This window comes from Sebastes fasciatus, chromosome 11, assembly GCF_043250625.1.
Source record: "Sebastes fasciatus isolate fSebFas1 chromosome 11, fSebFas1.pri, whole genome shotgun sequence".
NCBI lineage: Eukaryota > Metazoa > Chordata > Actinopteri > Perciformes > Sebastidae > Sebastes > Sebastes fasciatus.
Genome location: NC_133805.1, coordinates 7759490 through 7773981, shown reverse-complemented (window position 1 = coordinate 7773981; position 14492 = coordinate 7759490). Strand labels below are relative to the sequence as shown.

The following is a 14492-nucleotide window of genomic DNA, read 5'->3' as shown; positions in this document are numbered from 1 at the left end:
GTTTATTGTTGTTCTTCATTAAAAAGAAAATACATTTATAAAGTGTTTGTTTCAAGGTGTCTTAAACAAACATTAACATCTAATTTGTATCTCTTTCTGTGACTTGTGTAGTGCCTTTACAGTTCATTTAACTGGAGATGGGAGGTTATTTTGTCCTCTTTTCAAAATGGCTGGTGTATGCGAAGTAACAGGAATAAGACCCAAAATGCAGACTAGGCAGGCAGACTGATATGATTTATTGCAGCAGATAAACAGGCAGGTACATCCAGAACAGGTAACCAGAAAAAACAAAACAGATCAGATGGAACTCAAAGGCATGAGGCATACGGCAACTTTGACAAACTGGCAAGGAGTGTGTGAAAAAGGGCCGGTTATGAACAGCAGGGCTGATGAGGGAAAGTGGGAACAGGTGTGTCGGTGGGCGTGGACGTCTGAGGGCATCTAGTGGATGGTTGGAGGATGGCAGGTCTGGGGAGTGAGAGGAGAGTACCTGGCCTAGGGCTGGAGACAGGAACAGAGAGCCAACCAACCAACTAGAAAGTCCTCATGACAAAATGAGAGCAATTCCTTTTCACAATAGAGAGACATTAAAGTAACATTACAACATTTTGGAAAATTGTCTTATTTGCTTTCTTGCTGAGAGTTAGATGAAAAGATTGTTACCACTCTCATATCTGTCATATCAGCTGGCCTGGCTCGACCCAAAGGTAATAAAATCTACCAACTAGCACCTCTAAAGATCACTATTTAACAAGTCTCGTGTGTTTGATCCGTACAAATAACCAAAGTTTAAAAATGACAAGCTGTGGTTTTACGTTTTGTTTTTTTTGTGACTAGGAGCAGTAACTTCCTGAAGTCTCCGCTGGTTGCCTGGCAACTTAGTGACAACCCAACTCCAGGAACTGACTATGCCCACAGTCCGGTACATAACCCCCTGTAAAACCACAACTTGATGGTTTTACACTTTGGTTTTTGTACAGATTTAACAAACTAGATACAGTATAATGTCATTCATCGGTGAGATATTGAGGTGCTGGGACGTTACCTTCAGACAGAGCCGGACTAGCTGTTTCCAGTCTTTATGCTAAGCTCAGATAACCGTCTGCTGGCTCTTCTTATCTAACTCTCAGCAAGGAAGGGAATAAGCACATTTTCCAAAATGTCAAACTATTCCTTTAAGAGTTTGTAAACTGTGCTTACTTTGTCTATCATATGAAAAAAAAGAGAGATCAACAAACATGGAGACAAAACGAGTTTAAAAAGAGCTAAAACACAGAATTGAGCCCTCTGTCCCTCAAATGACTTCTGTCTATTTCAGTTTACAGAACTCAGCAGTGGCATCATCACCGAAAAGGCAGAGTCCAGCATAGAGAGGCTCAGTGAATGTGGTCTGGACTCTGTGGAGGAGAGTCATGGTTTCAGAGACGCTGTAGAAGGACAGAACACCTGCATTGTGATCCAGGTACACTCCTACTCTGGAGGACAGAGGACCTGAGACGTGGGTTTTGACATTGTTGTACCAAAATATATAACTGTTTTGGTCACAATCTAATGCCCAAGATTTGTCATTCCATCCAAACATACATTCATTTGGCCCCCCTGCTCTCCTGGTACTCTTGTATGCGACTGCTACATAAACTCTCCCTCTCCACTCCACCTCCCAGTAACAACGTCCAGTCAGATTCTCTCTACTCAGGACCTGAGGACATTCAGTGAATCTGTCTGGGTGACTAGGATAAGACTGTTGTTGTCTCATACATGTTACTTTTCTGTTCCCCTCAGATAATAACAGCTTTGTGTTTGCTGTGTTTGGATCCAGTGTTATTTCACGTGAATATTTCAAGAATCCAGCTCTGGTCTTGGGCTCTGGTTGTGACAGTAAAACATCCACTTCAGTCACTGTCTGTGAGACGTTTGTCCATTTCTCTCTCAGAACGTCCTGTAGTTTATCTCTGAATTCTGACACAGCCGCCGTCACGTCCTCAAAGTAGCTCAGAGGACGGATATTGATGCTGGATGTAGATTCGCTGAGTGGTGACAGTGATGGGTAGTTCAGTAAAAACTGGTTGAGATCCTCTGTGTGTGACAGCAGCTTCATCTCAGCGTCTCTCCTCTTCAGCTCAGTGATCTCCTGCTCCAGCTTCTCCTGAAGCTCTTTGACTCGACTCACTTCACTTTTCTGCTGGGATCTGACCTGCTGCTTCACATCAGAGTTTCTTTTCTCCATGAGACGCATCAGCTCGGTGAAGATCTTCTCACTGTCCTCCACTGCTTTATCGGCAGAGCGATTGACAGCCTCCACCTCCTGTTGGAGCAGCTTCACATCTTTCTCTCTGTCCTGGATCCTCTGCTGGATGTTGAGTCGACTCACCTCCAGCTCTCTCTGCCTCTCGGTTCTTTCTGCTGCAGCTGAGACGGTGTCGTGGCCTTTATGTTCATCCATTAAGCAGAGATAACAGATACACTGCTGATCAGTACGACAGAAAATCTTCATCACCTCATCGTGACGAGAGCAGATGTTCTCCTGGAGCTTCTTGGAGGGCTCCACCAGCTTGTGTTTCTTTAATTGAGCCACATCGTAATGAGGCTGGAGGTGTTTCTCACAGTAAGAGACCAGACACACAAGACAGGACTTGAAGGCTTTCAGTTTCCTACCAGTGCAGACATCACAGGCCACATCTTCAGGTCCAGCATAGCAGTGATCAGCAGGAGCAGCTTGGAGTCCAGTCTTCTTCATTTCCTCCACTAAATCTGCTAACATGGTGCTTTTCATCAGGACAGGCCTCGGTGTGAAGGTCTGCCTACACTGAGGGCAGCTGTAGATCTTCTTCTCATCCTCTCCATCCCAGTGATTTCGAATACAGTTCATGCAGTAGCTGTGTCCACAGGGAATAGTCCCCGGATCCTTCAGTAGATCCAGACAGATCGAACAAGAGATTTTTTCCTCGTCCAGCTGAGCTCCTTTCTGCGCCATTTCTCCTCTCAGTAGCAACGACTGTCTGAGTTTCACTTCCTGAGAAGTGAATCTAGTTTGAACTCTGATCTAAACAGCATGTGTTTGTGCAATGAATGGGGCCTGTCAGCTCTCACCATGTCGGTTACACCCACTTTCAAACTGTAGATCTGAAGGGGAGGGAACAAGTGTCGTATCTTTTCTGCGACAGTGCTGTTGAAGTGATGATGAAGGATGCTCCGAGGACACTGTTCTTGCTGGTAAAATAGAGTTTATTACAAACAAGCCACACATGTCATACGGGCGTTTAGAGCGCCCGGAGGTCTCAAGTCGAATCTGAAAGTCCTACAGCTTGGGGGCTCGCACCCCCTTATATCGGGTTCAGGTCCTCCAATCCCTGAGCTAAGGTATGACCACATGTCTTAGGTATCTCCTACATGTTTATCTTTCAGCCCCTGGCCTTTGCCCTACTTCTTTCACATATGTTTACAATTAGGGGCCTCTCTGTCCGGTACCAGACCTGAAAATATACCACATATTCCCCCCTTCGAGACTTAACAAAGTCTCGAAAAAATAAGAGAAGAAACATACAGGTGTATTAACATGACAAATTTAACAACCTGTCCTTATTACCATTGAAACAACTGTATGGAGTATAAAAGTGAGAGTGAAAAACCTGTCAGGCAGCTAATCTTTCTTGAACAATGTATTAAACAATGTATACAGGAAAATTCTCTCACGGTCCCTCTGCCAAGGCGACCATACGTAATACTCCATAACACTGAAATACAGAATTTTAGCAATTTGTATATGGAAATGATTTAAGCAAATGCATATGGAACTCTCAGCAAATTAAAACAAAACAATGTCCAAAGTCAGGCTGGTCGACCCATCGCACCTTCTATGGACCTTTTCCTGCCTACCCCACTGTCCCTAACCATCGAGAAAAAGAAAAAGAAAACATCTGAGGTCCCATTACATTTAGAAACCATCATTTCTCAAGCATGTAATACACAAAAAAGAAAATTCCTTTTCAATAACACTAAGGTAACATCTCAGAGAAGACATAAGACTGTATAACGCTGTAGTTTCTCAGCAGCCTTGACGCCGGTGTAGTATCGATGACGTCTTGACTCTGGATGTTGTATCGACAGTCCACGTTCAGAGTTCTTCAGGCCATTCGTATTTTCATGTTTGAAGTGTCTGAATCCATTCAGCCCATCGGAGTCCCTGACAATCCACCACCCTCACAGTGTTCTTCCCCAATATGTTCTAGAATGAAAGAAAAGAAAACCAGTATCTTTTGCATACAGAACAGATACAAATTAAAACATCAAACACAGAATAAGATAAGTAAAAATGTAAATATTGTCCATTAATCATATTGTTCATTTGTTGCCATATCCCCCCTTCGAGACTAAACAAAGTCTCGAAAGAGCAACACAACATCAACACTACAAACTACACAAGCAAAAACAGAGGTAAACAATATGATTATAATCATATGAGATATTTAAAATGGATATTCCTCCACCAATTCGATCTTTATGGCGTCATCCTCATCCACGTCCGTGTCAGCTTCGTGTAATAATGGCATCAGCGTTTGATCGCCGGGCAGCACAACTCCAACCCATTTAATTATCATGGCCTTTGCAAAGGTCAACAACATCGTGCAAAAACAAAACATCACGCACAACGACAGAACGAGCGCTACCAAAACCTGAACTAACACTGCTCCTAGTGGCCCCAATTTATCCCGTAACCAAGCATTTGCAGACCATCCCGCGTCTTCTGATGGGCCAAACGCATCTCTTATGAGCTTCAATGCCCCTATGACACTAGTCATATTATCAGAACTATCAGGAATCAACGTATAGCAAGCATCTCCTGATAAATTTAAAGCAACACATAAGCCCCCTTGTTTGGCCAAAATATAATCAAGAGCCATGTCATGTTTCAGCAACGTCAGTCTGTGACTTCTCTGGGTGTTTGACAACAATTCGAAACCTCTTATGGTTTCGTTCGCAAAGCCTTGCAAGGTGTAGGTAATGTTGTCGATGTGATCTGCTAAGAATGTCACACCATACCACGGAAAAAATCCTATACCCCACTTCTCTCCTAAACTTATTCTCCAATGGAAGGATTCCAACTTGTGAAACTGTGCCAACTCACGTTTTCTCCTACTACTTGAAGCGACATCAGATTGGACCCCCTCTGTCCCTACTCCCTTCTGGATAGTAAGAACCTCATATGGAAGTTTCAACAGTGCCATATAACAGCACCCTGTCCACCCATATGGTAGAAATATGTATGCCTTATTACCACAGACCCACCAAATATCCTCGAAATTCCCTATAGTCACATTCCCTGGCAATATCTGATTATGTACCCTTAAAATTGTCTTCCTTTTGTGTTGTGGTGCCTGAAAAGACGCTTCATACGAATCATTACTATTCCCACGCTCCATTTTACCCAAGTCCATCATATATTTATCACACTCTGATAACCCCATAAACGTTCCCGGCCCTTCATGAGTTGTATTTGAACAAAAACAGCTGGTAGCGCCCACTGCTGTCACCTCCATTATATCAGGGACCGCTGTTCTGATATCTTCATGCTGATCACGTACATTTACATATGGTAAACCTGCCAACCAAGAACAAGTCAATCTAGGCTTAAAAAGGTTCATTGCTAACGCCATCACTTTATCCACTGATGATTGCTGTTGATACAAGAGCCATGATAATGCATAATTTTGACACATAGTGGTTAGTGGTTCTGGTATAGTCTCTAAAATCGAAGGCCATGAGCTTGGCGATCGGATTTTCACCAGACACGGACCATCCGTTTTCACAACCGATCTTACGGAGTGGGTTACTTGCTGAAACCATAAGTTCCTACCTGCCCACGGGTCTGCGATTTGTAACACTGAAGGATCAAACCCAAATGCCTTCCATTTAGTGTCTCTCTTCTGCAATACATGGTTCTGTTCAAACATCTCCTGTGATATCTGATCCGAGTCAACAAACTCCTTTCCCACATCTACAATATTCCTCTGAACAGTCTCAGATGAATTTCCAACCTTCACTTCCTCAATCTCCTTCCTACTACTCACACTAATCCCCATCTCTAACATAGACTTCCGGCTCTCATTTACCATCTCTTTCACTTTCAAGGATACTTTATCAAGTGTCTGTGTCACATTCTCCAATTTCCTAGGCGTTAATATTACCGCCAAGGTAGTACTCTGATTGGAAGCATTATCATTATTTATTGATTTCAAATTTAAAGTAGCAGCCTCTGAGCTGGACGTAGATGACTCTACATCCTTCTCTTCTATCCTCTGTTCTCTAACTTCCACAATGTCATTACTTCTGTTCACGCTAGGCTCTATTTTTGACACTTGCTTCTCGACTAAATTAACCACATCCTTAAAGGTCCAAGATGTCATATTAGATGTCTGCGTGGTATTTACAAATGTCGTAGATGCCACGGATGTCGTCACTGTTGTAGCATTCATCCCCTTTGAAGTCATAACTAGAGTAGTAGCCTGAGTAGGTGTATGAACATTCTTAGTTGTTTCCGGAACTAACGTAACAAGCTTTATCTGTGTACTAATCACCTTTGGTTACTGTAGTAAATTGTACGCTGTTTAATTCCTAGTTTTTTTTGCAAAATCAATTTCACCGTCTTATCCACAAACTCTTTCCCATTGTCTGAGGATATTCGATCTGGAAGTCCCCACCTGCTTATGACCTCTCTGCATAAGAACTTGGCAACCGATTGAGCATCCTTTCGTTTTGTTGGACAGGCCTCAGGCCATCGTGAAAATCTGTCCACCACGACTAGCATGTACCTTTTCCCTTCAATCGGTTTTATCATGTCAACATAGTCTATAACTAGTTCCACCTGCCTATGACATAATCAATCTGTTCAAGCAAACATGGTGCCCAAAAACCATACTCTTTGGTAATCTTTCTCTTAACTTCCCCCCTTGCAACGTGAGCTAAGCCATGCGCCTCCTGAATCATCAGACTAGTTGATTTAGTGGAGCCTGATTCTGCATAACCAGAGCCTGCTTCTTCTCCATCCTCTTATTATCCATCAGTTGCATGTGATTAAGTTTCCTGAGGGTCTCTTGGTCCAGGTCTTTTTGATCATGTTCTTTTTTCCTATACAGCTCAACTTGGTGGGCTATATGATCCGTATAACCACTCTTTGCCATGCTTCCAAGACCAACCACCTCTGCCAATTTGTTTCTCACTGGCAGGGGCAACCCCTTCTGTATTCTGGTTCGCAAAATCGACTGCTCCATTTGATTCAAATCCGGGTCATTTCCTGTGATATTTCTCCACACTTGATGAACTCTCGACACATAGGCCCTCGGGTTTTCCTCTTGTCCCAGTGGATCAATAAAAATATTGTCAGGATGTACGTTTGTCGGAAATGTGTCTTTCAGCGCCCTGCACACTTGGCCTCTACTTGCAGCAAACAGCTCTGAATCATTCACAGCAGTTCCCACATATCGATTAAGTCCAGCTTTCTGTAGAATCTCTTCCATAGCGTGAATTCCAACGAGGCTGGCCAAGAGTCTCTTTATATCTCCCATGGCCAGTTGCTCTCCCACTGTGATTTCTTCCAACTTCGAAATCCAAGGATGTGCTCCATCTTGAAGAGTAGGTAACTTTTCACGTATGTTTGACATATCTGTATTCTGCCAAGGCTTGTACTCCAAATTCCGTCCTCGTATAATGACTGGACAGATCTTTTTGGGATTCGACTGTTTTCTAGAGCGACCTCTGGATGTCAGGGTATATTGTTCGAAGTTTTCCTTCTCTATCTCTTCCTTCCTCCTCCACAATTCGTCTATGTGGTTCTCTAGTTCTCTTAGTTCTTCTGGATTATCAGTTTGTTGGTGGTCACGGCGGCATCGGTCTATGCTTATTTCGATCTTTCTTATAGTCTCCCGGGCATCCTCTTCACGGCCCTCTTCATGGCCCTCTTCCTCCTCACTGTCATCAGAGTTATCATTTCCTCTTATTTCCGCTCTTGCCAACATCCGCCTGACTTCAGGGTCATATCCTCCTCTGCACCCTTCCTGATCGCTTTGGTCACTCTCGTTTCCATGGTCCCACTTTTGCTTCCTAGACCCAAACTTTGTTTTATTCTTACTTTTGGATCTTGGATACATCGTTATAGTTGTCTCCGCTCGTCCTGTTTCTATTATTCTGTCCTCCTTGTTTCTGATACGGTAGTCACCTTCCTGACTGATCACCGGGATCTGAGGATAGATTTTCTTAGCCTTCGTCTTTGCCTCATAGGGTGGTGGTCCCTTCACTGGGTTCATGTGTGAGAACGATGAATTGGTGTCTTTCCTTAGTTTTTCTGTTTGTTCTGTGTTTTGTTTTATTTCTTCTGCAACTTTATCCCTCTTATCGTTTGCAGCTTTGATCAGTTTCTGTCCCTCATCTCCAAATAACTGGAGAATGCCAAGCTCCACTTGCCTCTTCTCTTTGCGTTTTATCCCCTTTTTTCCCTTCTTTTGCTCAGCTTTGTATGTCGATACAAGTACTAGCATTATTCTAATTACATCTGGGTTAAGCGTCCCCTCCATTGGCCATGGTTGGTCAATTTCAGGCCAGCGTTTGTGCCATTTTTCCGATATTTTTGCAATGTTTGCGATGCCCCTAATTAAAGGATTATTCTTCTGTACTATCTCAACAGGAGTGATTACTTTCGGATTTTTAGTGTTCTTCTTCCCCATTATAACGGCTTCCTTATGTTCCGTTATTGTACTTTAAGAAGTAATTGCTGAAATTAAAACTACTCAAGGCTTATTTAGATTACTGTCGTATCTTTTCTGCGACAGTGCTGTTGAAGTGATGATGAAGGATGCTCCGAGGACACTGTTCTTGCTGGTAAAATAGAGTTTATTACAAACAAGCCACACATGTCATACGGACGTCGCGAGCAGTCCGGAGGCCTCCAGTCGAATATGAAAGTCCTGCAGCTTGGGGGCCCCCGACCACCTTATATCGGGTTCAGGCCCTCCAATCACCGAGCTAAGATATGAACTCATGTCTTAGGTATCTCCTACATGTTTATCTTTCAGCCCCTGGCCTTTGCCCTACTTCTTTCACATATGTTTACAATTAGGGGCCTCTCAGTCCGGCATCAGACCTGAAAATATACCACATATTCCCCCCTTCGAGACTTAACAAAGTCTCGAAAAAATAAGAGAAGAAACATACAGGTGTATTAACATGACAAATTTAACAACCTGTCCTTATTACCATTGAAACAACTTTATGGAGTATAAAAGTGAGAGTGAAAAACCTGTCAGGCAGCTAATCTTTCTTGAACAATGTATTAAACAATGTATACAGGAAAATTCTCTCACGGTCCCTCTGCCAAGGCGACCATACATAATACTCCATAATACTGAAATACAGAATTTTAGCAATTTGTATATGGAACTGATTTAAGCAATGCATATGGAACTCTCAGCAAATTAAAACAAAACAAATGTCCAAAGTCAGGCTGGTCGACCCATCGCACCCTTCTATGAACCTTTTCCTGCCTACCCCACTGTCCCTAAACATCGAGAAAAAGAAAAAGAAAACATCTGAGGTCCCATTCCATTTAGAAACCATCATTTCTCAAGCATGTAATACACAAAAAAGAAAATTCCTTTTCAATAACACTAAGGTAACATCTCAGAGAAGACATAAGACTGTATAACGCTGTAGTTTCTCAGCAGCCTTGACTCAGGTGTAGTCTCGATGACGTCTTGACTCTGGATGTTGTATCGACAGTCCACGTTCAGAGTTCTTCAGGCCATTCGTATTTTCATGTTTGAAATGTCTGAATCCATTCAGCCCCTCGGAGTCCCTGACAATCCACCACCCTCACAGTGTTCTTCCCCCAGAATGTTCTAGAATGAAAGAAAAGAAAACCAGTATCTTTTGCATACAGAACAGATACAAATTTAAACACCAAACACAGAATAAGAACACTTTTATAAGTAAAAATGTGAAATTAGAAATCATAAATGTGAAATTAATCATATTGTTCATAAATGTCCATTAATCATATTGTTCATATTAGAAATCATAAATGTGAAATTAATCATATTGTTCATAAATGTTCATTTGTTGCCATACCCCCCCTTCGAGACTAAACAAAGTCTCGAAAGAGCAACACAACATCAACACTACAAACTACACAAGCAAAAACAGAGGTAAATAATATGATTATGTTTTAAAATGGATATTCCTCCATCACTTCGATCTTTATTGCGTCATCCTCTTCCACGTCCGTGTCAGTTTCGTGTAATAATGGCATCAACGTTTGATCTCCGGGCAGCACAACTCCAACCCATTTAATTATCATGGCCTTTGCAAAGGTCAACAACATCGTGCAAAAACAAAACATCACGCACAACGACAGAACGAGCGCTACCAAAACCTGAACTAACACTGCTCCTAGTGGCCCCAATTTATCCCGCAACCAAGCATTTGCAGACCATCCCGCGTCTTCTGATGGGCCAAACGCATCTCTTATGAGCTTCAATGCCCCTATGACACTAGTCATATTATCAGAACTATCGGGAATCAAAGTGTAGCAAGCATCTCCTGTTAAATTTAAAGCAACACATAAGCCCCCTTGTTTGGCCAAAATATAATCAAGAGCCATGTCATGTTTCAGCAACGTCAGTCTGTGACTTCTCTGGGTGTTTGACAACAATTCGAAACCTCTTATAGTTTCGTTTGCAAAGCCCTGTAAGGTGTATGTAATGTTGTCGATGTGATCTGCCAAGAACGCTACCCCATACCATGGAAAAAATCCTATACCCCACTTCTCTCCTAAACTTATTCTCCAATGGAAGGATTCCAACTTGTGAAACTGTGCCAACTCACGTTTTCTCCTACTACTTGAAGCGACATCAGATTGGACCCCCTCTGTCCCTACTCCCTTCTGGATAGTAAGAACCTCATATGGAAGTTTCAACAGTGACATATAACAGCATCCTGTCCACCCATATGGTAGAAATATGTATGCCTTATTACCACAGACCCACCAAATATCCTTGAAATTCCCTATAGTCACATTCCCTGGCAATATCTGGTTATGTACCCTCAAAATTGTCTTCTTTTTGTGTTGTGATGCCTGAAAAGACGCTTCATACGAATCATTACTATTCCCACGTTCCATTTTACCCAAGTCCATCATATATTTATCACACTTTGATAACCCCATAAACGTTCCCGGCCCTTCATGAGTTGTATTTGAACAAAAACAGCTGGTAGCTCCCACTGCTGTCACCTCCATTATATCAGGGACCGCTGTTCTGATATCTTCATGCTGATCACGTATATTTACATATGGTAAACCTGCCACCCAAGAACAAGTCAATCTAGGCTTAAAAAGGTTCATTGCTAAAGCCATCACTTTATCCACTGATGATTGCTGTTGATACAAGAGCCATGATAATGCATAATTTTGACACATAGTGGTTAGTGGTTCTGGTATAGTCTCTAAAATCGAAGGCCATGAGCTTGGCGATCGGATTTTCACCAGATACGGACCATCCGTTTTCACAACCGATCTTACGGAGTGGGTTACTTGCTGAAACCATAAGTTCCTACCTGCCCACGGGTCTGCGATTTGTAACACTGAAGGATCAAACCCAAATGCCTTCCATTTAGTGTCTCTCTTCTGCAATACATGGTTCTGTTCAAACATCTCCTGTGATATCTGATCTGAGTCAACAAACTCCTTTCCCATATCTAAAATATTCCTCTGAACAGTCTCAGATGAATTTCCAACCTTCACTTCCTCAATCTCCTTCCTACTACCCACACTAATTCCCATCTCCAACATAGACTTCCGTCTCTCATTTACCATCTCTTTCACTTTCAAGGATACTTTATCAAGTGTCTGTGTCACATTCTCCAATTTCCTAGGCGTTAATATTACCGCCAAGGCAGTACTCTGATTGGAAGCATTATCATTATTTATTGATTTCAAATTTAAAGTAGCAGCCTCTGAGCTGGACGTAGATGACTCTACATCCTTTTCTTCTATCCTCTGTTCTCTAACTTCAACAATGTCATTGCTTCTGTTCACTCTAGGCTCTATTTTTGACACTTGCTTCTCGACTAAATTAACCACATCCTTAAAGGTCCAAGATGTCATATTAGATGTCTGCGTTGTATTTACAAATGTCGTAGATGCCACGGATGTCGTCACTGTAGTAACATTCATCCCCTTTGAAGTCATAATTAGAGTAGTAGCCAGAGTCGGTGTATGAACATTCTTAGTTGTTTTTGGAACTAATGTAACAAGCTTTATCTGTGTACTAATCACCTTTGGAGTGGTTACTGTAGTAAATTGTTTCTGAACTTCTTTAGTACCCCTAGAAACTCCAATAGGCCCCAAATCTTTTATCAGGAGTGACACTCTACGAGTCACACGACCTGTGATCCAATAATTTTGATATGGAACAAATTTAAACTCCGGATCTTCATAAGAACACATGTATTCTCCTTCGTCTTCCCGAGTAACGTTACGCAGAACAAGGGAACAATCATCTTTAATTTTTATCCACCTAACCTCATTAAACAAAATATACTTCCTCTGACCACGAGGCACAACGTCATCGTCCGGTCTTGTCAACAACAAATCTTCACCACGACTATTTTCCCATTTGGGAAACAAGTTCCCTCCATTATTCCATCTCCCACACTGACAAGGAAGGTAAGCTGTTCCTCCTACCCTAGCTCTGATCACAGTACTCAAATGAGGTGACGTTATAGATATCACCTGAGGCGCCTTTGTAGTTACATGTGACGCATTTATACTTTCAATAGCTTTTGCCATTGAAGGAGTAGATTTCTCTTCCATCTGTCCAGCTTTCGTCTGGAGAGTTGATGTCATCGTTGTCAATTCTCTTGTTTCCCCAACCTCTTGTGAATCTATACTCTTATTCCCCCCTAGTATTACTAGAGACACCACGCGAACTCCAAATCCTAGCTCGGACAGCTCACTTCCAATATGTCGATCGTAAAAAGAACACCTGTAATCACCTTGATCTTCCTGTTGAGGCTTATATACATAGAGACTACAGTCTCCCTCAACCTTCACTCTCCTTTTGTCATTAACTAATGTATACTTCCCTAATGGTACTGTCTCTGACAGATCTAGGATCTTACCATGGTTATCTTCCCACTGAACTCTGAGTTTCCCTTTACCACTGTTTTCTTCTGTACACTGACATGGAAGCCTAACTGACTGTCCCAAGGTTACTTCAACCCTGGTTCTAATAACGGTCTGGTTTGACTCTTCTCCTAACTGGTCTCGGGCTCCTTGGTCTGGCTGGATCCCTGGGTTGTCCTGCAGCGGAGTCACCGCCCTTTGATATCTCTGGCGCTTTGCAGGCAACTGAAATAGGCCCTGCTGGGTCTGGGACATGTTGAAAGACAATGTCTCTGAATCTTCTGTCCTGTCCATCAACTGCCGAGTCATTTCTGGCATCATCAGGAATGTGTACAGAAACATCAACATTGTCCACAACCTGGGTGATCTCTCCTTCTGAATTCTGACTCTGGGGATTTTCATGCATCTGCCCTTCGGCTGCCTGTTCTCCCTCATTTTGTTCCACAGAGTCATCTCGACTCTGTGTGGGTTGTACCTCTTCTCTGGGTGCTTTGACGCAGTGCGATAAATGATACCAAGTTGGAGACCCCTTAACCTGGACCGCGGTTCCAGTACTGCGAACCACTTCAAACGGTCCCTCACGGCGTTCGTTATACCACTTCCGTCTAAACACCTTCACGTACACCGTGTCTCCAGGTTGCACTGTGATCCTTTTTTGCGCATCGAGCTTCTCCTGCACCTCCTCCTTAGTTTGCCTGTCAGACACATATGTGGATATTCTTTTATGTAGATTAACCATGTATGTGACATACGTTTGCATTTCATCTTCCAAAAGGGCCAAACTTGGACCTTTACCACTTGTCCGCAGACAAGGCGTTGGCATCAGTCTTCCTGTAACCAACTCATGAGGTGTCATGTGTAAATCGCGGAGCTCACTAGAGCGACATACCATTAACGCCAATGGAAGTGCTGCAATCCAGTTTAACCCCGTGTGCTGGCATATTTTGACAATACGATTCTTCAGAACCCCATTCATTCTCTCGCAGATTCCTTGACTACGTGGGCTATAGATTGCCCCAAGACGCTGTTTGATTCCTAGTTTTTGCAAAATCAATTTCACCGTCTTATCCACAAACTCTTTCCCATTGTCTGAGGATATTCGATCTGGAAGTCCCCACCTGCTTATGACCTCTCTGCATAAGAACTTGGCAACCGATTGAGCATCCTTTCGTTTTGTTGGACAGGCCTCAGGCCATCGTGAAAATCTGTCCACCACGACTAGCATGTACCTTTTCCCTTCAATCGGTTTTATCATGTCAACATAGTCTATAACTAGTTCCACCTGCCTATGACATAATCAATCTGTTCAAGCAAACATGGT

General features: G+C 42.7%; 2 protein-coding genes across 2 annotated transcripts in view; both read right to left on the bottom strand.

Annotated features, from left to right (window-relative positions):
* toe1 (target of EGR1, exonuclease) overlaps positions 1–14492 on the bottom strand; it is a 442640-nt gene that overhangs the window by 66650 nt on the left and 361498 nt on the right. The window lies entirely within an intron of this gene.
* On the bottom strand, positions 214–2996 carry LOC141776575 (tripartite motif-containing protein 16-like). The gene has a single exon (XM_074650269.1). It carries the CDS (start codon positions 2972–2974, stop codon positions 1310–1312), a length of 1665 nt encoding a protein of 554 aa, XP_074506370.1. The 5' UTR covers positions 2975–2996; the 3' UTR covers positions 214–1309.

What these genes read in the sequence shown, in the direction of transcription:
- LOC141776575 (XM_074650269.1), bottom strand. Translation starts at nt 2,974, where the DNA reads ATGGCGCAGAAAGGAGCTCAGCTGGACGAGGAAAAAATCTCTTGTTCG.